The sequence below is a fragment of the Otolemur garnettii genome, unplaced genomic scaffold (assembly GCF_000181295.1).
Source record: "Otolemur garnettii isolate 467f Iridium unplaced genomic scaffold, OtoGar3 scaffold00181, whole genome shotgun sequence".
NCBI lineage: Eukaryota > Metazoa > Chordata > Mammalia > Primates > Galagidae > Otolemur > Otolemur garnettii.
In genome coordinates, this window is record NW_003852576.1 from 492,439 (window position 1) to 500,466 (window position 8,028).

At 39.9% G+C, this 8,028-nt stretch overlaps 1 protein-coding gene across 1 annotated transcript in view; it reads right to left on the bottom strand.

The window, feature by feature from the left end:
* RFC1 (replication factor C subunit 1) overlaps window positions 1–8,028 on the bottom strand; it is an 83,582-nt gene that overhangs the window by 48,003 nt on the left and 27,551 nt on the right. Inside the window, exon 4 of the mRNA XM_003800682.3 lies at window positions 6,574–6,696. Within this exon, the coding sequence (XP_003800730.1) occupies window positions 6,574–6,696 (123 nt within the window). The remainder of the gene's footprint in view (window positions 1–6,573; window positions 6,697–8,028) is intronic.

Genomic DNA, 8,028 nt, shown 5'->3' on the forward strand with positions numbered 1-8,028 from the left:
AAAAAGAAACAGGTAAAGCTAATTTTAATATATATTATTTAACAATTACCTAAATTATTAGCATTTCAACACGTGATCAACAAAAAAATTAACAAGACAGATTTCAAAGACTTCCTACCAAAAATGAACTATGTATCTTCTTTAAAAATTTTTACTGTATGTTTTAAGGTATACAACATGTGATGGGATACATATAGACAGTAAAATAGTAAAGCTTTGCTTTACCAGAGTAAAGCAAATTAACGTAAACACTATCTCTATAGTTAACTTTTTTTTGGTGTTGAGAGCAGCTAAAGTTTACCCATTTGCTGGCAATCTCGAATATAGCGTAATTTTATTAACTATAGCCTCATGTTGTACATTAGATCTCTAGACTTGTTCACCCTATATATATGTGTATATATATGCACTACTTTCTAACCTGACCTACATTTGCCCTTTTGCCCCACCACTACCCTTTTTATTCCTACTTTATTTTTTAAAGATTGCATGTATAAATGAAATCATGCAGTATTTTTCTTTCTGTGCCTAGTTTCTTTCATGTAGCATATAATGCCCTCCAGGTTCACCAATGCTGTGGCAAATGGAGGGTCTCCTTTTTTAAAGCCACCTAATACTTCACTGGACACGCAGACCACAGCTTCTTTACCCATTGATCCATTGTCAGACAGGTTGTTTTCCACGTCTTGGCTCTGGCAATAATGCTGCAGGGAACAAGGGAGTGGAGGTATCTTTATGATATGGTGATTCCATTTCCTTTGGGTATATGCTAAGAAGAGACATTACTGGTTCATGATACTCCTATTTTTAATTTCTTTGGGAACCTCCATGCTGTTTTCCATAATGGCTACAGCACCAACAATATGCAGTGTCTCCCTTTCTTCACACCCTTCACAACATTTGTTACCACTTCAGTCTTTTTTTTTTTGGAGACAGAGCCTCAAGCTGTCCCCCTGGGTAGAGTGCCATGGCATCACAGCTCACAGCAACCTCCAACTCCTGGGCTCAAGCGAGTCTCCTGCCTCAGCCTCCCAAGTAGATGGGACCACAGGTGCCCGCCACAACGCCCAGCCATTTTTTTTTTTTTTTGGTTGCAGCCATGATTGTTGTTTGGCGGGCCCGGGCTGGGGATTCGAACCTGCCACCTTAGGTGTATGTGGCTGGTGCCTTAGCCGCTTGAGCCACAGGCGCCGAGCCACCACTTCAGTCTTTGATAACAACCATCCATCCATCCACCCTAAGGATGTGGGGTGATAGCTCAGTGATTTTGGTTTGCATTCCCTAATGATTAATGATATTGAACACCTTTTCATCTACCTGTTGGCCATTTTTATATATTCTGTGGAGAAATATCTATTTAGGTCTTTTGCCCATTTTTTAATTGGGTTGTCTATTGTTCCACAATTTAGTTGTGTGGGTTCTTCATAAATTTTAGATACTAAGCCTTTATCAGATATGTGGTTTGGAAGTATTTTCTCCCAGCCTGCAGGTTGCCATTTCATTTTGCTGTTTCCTTTGCTGTGTGAAATCTGCATTTTACACTTAACAACACCCTAAATTTGGGGTAATCGTATTTCAAGTAATCTCAACAGCCACAAGTAACTAGAGGTTCCATGTTGGACAGCATACATCTGTAACATAAGTGGGTCAAATACCTTTCCTAAATTTCTAATGCACAGTGACATAATCAACAGGTCGTAAGTAAGCAAATACAAAATACTTTAAAGGTAATTGTAGGTTTACAACAGAGTCAAACTTAAGAAACACAGTTAATGTTTATTGCGCATTTATTGTGTACCAACCTCTAAATGCTTTTCAAACATAATCTCATTTGATCATCACCAAGGCTACTGATGTAGGTACTAGTAATATCTCCGCCTCACAGATGAAAAAACTGAGACACAGGAAAAGTAAGTAACAATTTAACTAGGGCTGTGCTCTTAAACACTACACATGCTACACTGCAAGAAAAATGCCAAGAGAAATCAAATGCCGTGTTTTTAAAATCAGAATACAGAAGATGGCCATGAAAGAAAAGATAAAGTATGGAATAAGGAAGCAAAAATTCTTTCCTGTGGAATTTTTTTTTTTTTTTTTTTGAGACAGAGTCTCACTATGCTGCCCTGGGTAGAGTGCTGTAGCTTGACAGCTCACAGCAACCTCAAACTCTTCAGCTTAAGCAATTCTCTTACATCAGCCTCCCAAGTAGCTGGGACTATAGGCACCCACCACAACACCCAGCTATTTTTTGGTTATAGTTGTCATTGTTGTTTGGCGGGCCCGGGCTGAATTCGAACCCGCCAGCTCTGGTGTACGTGGCTGGTGCCCTAGCTGCTGAGCTACAGGCACCGAGCCAAATTAACAGATTTTTAAAACTGAATGTCAGGGCGGTGCCTATAGTTCAGTGGGTAGGGCATCAGCCACATATACCCAGGCCAGCAGGTTTGAACCCAGCCCGGTCCAGCTAAAACAATGACAATTGCAACAACAACAACAAAAAATAGCCAGGCGTTGTGGCAGGTGCCTATAGTCCCAGTTACTTGGGAGGCTGAGGCAAGAGAATCACTTAAGCCTAAGAGTTTGAGGTTACTATGAGCTGTGATTGTTATGGCACTCTACCCAGGGCAACAGCTTGAGACTCTGTCTCAAAAAAAAAAACCAACTAAATGTCATATAATACTTTTCCACAAGGAAGCCCAATCTCCAAAAATATATAATTTTAGACTAGAATTTTTAAACCATTATTAACACAAGTATTTTAATCTTAAACTAGTTACATAAAACAGAAATATTGCCCAATATTGAAAAGTGTAAAGAAAAAGTAAAGAGTAATAATAGTTTTAAAGTTAAGGATTTCAATAGAATATTAATTGAGGGTACATGTGAAATTTACTAAGGGTAGAATATAAATGTCTTAACATAATAAGAAAATGCCATGAAGGCTATGTTAACCAGTTTGATGAAAATATTTCAAATTGTATACAAACCAGCACATTGTACCCCATGATTGCATTAATGTACACCGCTATGATTTAATAAAAAAAAAAACTGAGAAGCTGTGCTTTTCCTTTTTGAAATACTTTTTCTATTTCTGATTTTATTAATCTAATTTTATTGTGGGCCTTCTCTTTTATGAAGTCTCATTCACCTATCATTTCAAAGACTAAAAAAGTATGAGAAAATAAAATGAGCAAAATAAATCTAGCTTCTTCCTATATCTCAATTCCAAGAAAAAACAGAATGTACAATACTGAACATCAAATAGTGACATCACACCTCCAGATTTTTACCTAAGGGGACAGAGTTTACTTTCACTTGCACATGCTATCAGAAGAATGATACAAGTACCACCTAATGTTCATAAGAAGGTTAGAAAAAATGCTAGACGTCTCTTCAGAAAATAACATCCAAAAATTCCTCACCTGAACAAAACAGCCCCCTGTTAAAGTCTGTGATCAGAGCTTAAATTGTCTGACCCTTTTGTGTACTTAATCCCAAGATAAGGATAGCCTTGATCCACAGTTGAAGGCCATGGCTGTCCACACACTTTGACGTTTTCAGGGTGTCACTGGAAAGCTTGATCACGCCACCTTCAGTTACATAATAAACCTATCACCATACAGTTTTTACTATCCCTCCCTCGTATTCAAAACTTCACAGAAGTGGCCAGATCTGAGAGGAGGGCCTCTTAAGGGAAGAGTTCATCTCACAATGTGCCTGGGCTGATGTTTAGCAACAAAACAAATATGTTAAGAGAGTCGATCTGCCACCTGCCCACAACGGAGAAACACTTCAGCTCACTAAAAACATTCCCCAAAGTATGTTCACATTTTGTCATGATCTTTTTTTTTTTTTTGCAGTTTTGGCTGGGGCTGGGTATATGGGGCTGGTGCCCTACTCCTTTGAGCCACAGGGCGCCTCCTAGTCATGATCATTACAGGCTATATGAGACATCTACAGGCTTTTGTTTTTTGTTTTTTCCTTTGGACTGCGTACTAGTGTGAGCACCAGGCACTGGGCCCAACCCTTTCACACACAGCACCTTGTATTATTCCTGCTGCGGTCTCCTCCAGCAGTCAGCAAAGGTTACAGTCAAAACGACTCTACCACTAAGTTGACGACTAAACTCAGAAATCCTCATGTAAAAGAATACATCATGAAAACATTATTTCCACCACAAAGTCTTAACATTACTGTATCATTTATAAATGTCTTTGGTTCTTTGATTACTCTCAAAACAGATCCAACAGAAATAAATTTTAAGTCCAAAACAATCTTTTTAAATACCCAATACAAGTAATTAAATTCACATGTGTGCTAAAATATAAATCATAAATGTGCACATAATCACTATACATGTAGATTATGACTTTAGAATGCAAAATAAAAACTTACATTAAGTAATTCTTAAAAAATCTAATATTTTAATATATGATTCAAGATAAAATGTCAACTTAAAATACACGTATAATTTAATATACAGTTAGGAAAATTGACAAACTATATTTTTATCAGTTTTATATTTGTATATCAACATGTAAAGAAATATGAATATTTTGCAAAAAAGCTATATTTAGCTATAATTTCCCATTTTCCCTATGTACGTACGCATGGTGACCTATAGGATACCCTGTAGAGCACTTTAAAAAAAGATTCCAGGTGGCTGGGAGCAGTAACTCACTACTGTAATCCTAGCACTCTGGGAGCTGAGGTGAGCACTCTGAGCCTGAGCTTAGGAGTTCAAAACCAGCCTGAGCCAGAGTGAGACCTCATCTCAAAAAATAGCCGGGCGTTGTGGCGGGCACCTATAGTGCCGGCTACTTGGGAGGCTGAGGCAAGAAGATCACTTGAGCCCAAGAGTTTGAAGCTGCTGTGACCTAAGACACCGCAGCACTTTACCAAAGGTGACAAAGACTATCGTAAAACAATAACAAAGAAAAAGATTCCAAGAGTACATGTGAAATTTACTAAGTGTAGAATATAAATGTCTTAACACAGTAACTAAAAATGCCATGAAGGCTATGTTAACCAGTTTGATGAAAATATTTCAAATTGTATATAAAACCAGCACATTGTACCCTACCCCATGATTACATTAATGTACATGGCTATGATTTAATAAAAGAAAAGAAAGTATTTTAAGAGCCAGGTACACACAGTGTGGCTCACACTTATAGTCCCAGGTACTATGGCAGGAGGATCACTTGAGCCCAGGAGTTTGAGATTGGGGTGAGCTGTGATGACACCACTGCATACTAGCCAGAGTGACACAGTAAGATTGTCTCTCAAAAATATTGTCCATGGCTAAGCATGGTGACTCAGGCCCACAATCCTAGCACTCTGGGAGGCCAAGGCAGATAGATTGCTTGAGCTCAGAAGTTTGAGACCAACCTGAGCAAAGCCAGACCCCATAACTAAAAATAGCCAGGCATTGTTGAGGGCACCTATAGACCCAGCTACTTGGGAGGCTGAGGCAAGAGAATTGCTTGAGCCAAAAGTTTGAGGTTGCTGTGAGCTTTGATAGCCACAGCACTCTACCAAGGCAACAGAGACAGACTCAATCTCAAAAAGAAAAAAAAAAAAGGCTTCGCACCTGTGGCTCAAGCATCTAAGGTGCCAGCCACATACACTTGAACTGGCAGGTTCAAACCCAGCCCATGCCCGCCAAACAACAATGGCTACAACCAAAAAATAACTGGGCATTGTGGCGGGCACCTATAGTCCCAGCTACTTGGGAGGTAGAGGCAGGAGAATCGCTTAAACCCAGGAGTTGGAGGTTGCTGTGAGCTGTGATGCCATAGCACTCTACCCAGGGTGACAGCTTGAGGCTCTGTCTCAAAAAAAAAAAAAAAAAAATTTAATCCAGCTTAGCACCTGTGGCTCAAGTGGCTAAGGCACCAGCCACATACACCTGAGCTGGTGAGTTCGAATCTAGCCTGGGCCTGCCAAACAACAATGACAGCTGCAACCAAAAAATACCCGGGCATTGTGGCAGGCGCCTGTAGTCCCAGCTTCTTGGGAAGCAGAGGCAGGAGACTCACTTCAGCCCAGGAGTTGGAGGTTGCTATTAGCTGTGATGCCACAGAACTCTACCCAGGGTGACAGCTTGAGGCTCTGTCTCAAAAAAAAAAAAAAAAACAACAAAAGCCATTTCCCTTGTAATTGGGCCTTAACACCAGAAAATGCCAATGATTACAGCCTTCCCCTAATAAACAAAAGCCAACAAAGCAAAAAGGCAAGAGAAATTCATTCCGAGGCCAGCACAGTGGCTCACATCTGTAATCCCAGCACTCTGGGAGACCAAGGTGGGCAAACTGCTTGAGCTCACGAATTTGAGACCAGCCTGAGCAAGAGCAAGACTCTACTTCTATTAAAAACAGAAAAACTGAGGCAAGAGGATCACTTGAGCCCAAGAGTTGGAGGTTGCTGTGAGCTACAGTGACACCATGGAACTCTACCCACAGCAACCACTTAAGACTCAAAAAAATTTTTAAAATTCATTCAGAGTAAAGGAGGTTCATTTAGACACCAAAAAAGCTCAAGACAAAAACTGAACATATTCAGTAACCTTACCTGTTTCCGAAATGTATGTAACAGGATCCTGCCGTAAAATTTTACCAAGTTTAGAAGATAACAGCAATTTTTCTGGTTGCTTTTTGGCATTTTTTACCTGTGTTGTCTCCTCTGATTCTGAATCTGTATGTGTAAGGAAAATAAAACAAAACTTTGAAAAGAAAAACTATAACACAGTGTTTTTAAAATATTATGAACCAACTCCTCAAGGTCCTTTTTTTTTTTTGCAGTTTTTGGCCGGGGCCAGGTTTGAACCCGCCACCTCCGGTATATGGGGTCAGCACCCTACTCCTTGAGCCACAGGTGCTGCCCTCAAGGTCCTTTTCAAAGCGCATCTCCTGTGAACTCTCACAGGTTACTTCTGCCCAGTGTTAACCCCGGGGATTAGTTTTCTACTGCAGTGTAACAAACGACACAAATAAAGAACATAAACTTATACCCCATCATTCCAGAGGTCAGAAGGCCGTATGGGTCTGGTTGGGCTAAAGTCCAGGTGTCAGTGGGGCTGCGTTTCTTTCTAGATACTCTAGATAGAATCCATTTTCTTGCCTTTTCTGGTTCTTGGCTCACAGCCCCTTCCTCTATCTTCAAAATCAGGAGCATCAAGCAGAGTTCTTTCCACACTACTCTCTCTGATTCTCTCCCTCCCTCCATAGTTAATCTCTCTCAAAATCTCTTCTGGCTCCCTAGTTCCTGTTTGAGCCCACCTGAATAATCCAGGATCATCTCCCTATTTTAAGGACATCTAATTAGCCATCTTAATGCCATCTGCAACTTTTACTTTCTTTCGTTGTGTAGCCTAACACATTCACAAGTTCTAGGATATTCTGAGGGGCAATTATTCTGTCTGCCACAGAGCACTTAAATATAAATCAGGACAAAGAATGAGGACTCAGCATAGTGCCTGGTTAAAAAAATAATAATTTTATATATATATATATACACACACACTTACAAATCCTGTCTCTAGGACTGCAAAACGTACAACCTCTACGGAAAGCAGCCTGGAGACATCTCAAAGAACTAAGAGTAGATCTACCATTCAACCTAGTAATTTCACTACCAGGCATTTACTCAAAGGAAAAAGGGGCAGTTTAACATAAAGACACTTGCACTCAAATGTGTACCAGCACAATTCACAATTGCAGAAATGTAAAGACTACCCAAATGCCTTTCAATGCATGAGTGGATTAATAAAATGTGATACTGTGTATTATGTGTGGTACCATAAAGTATTACTCAGCCATAAAAAAACTGTAATTTAGTATCTTTTGTAACAACCTGGATGGACCTGGGGACCATTCTTTTAAGTGAACAATTACAAGAATGGAAAAACAAACACCACGTGTACTCAACACTAAACTGGAAATAGTCAGTCAACACTCACGTGCACATAAGTAAAACTCAACAGGAATCAAGTGGACGGAGGAGAGGGAAGGGGAGGGAAGGGGAGGG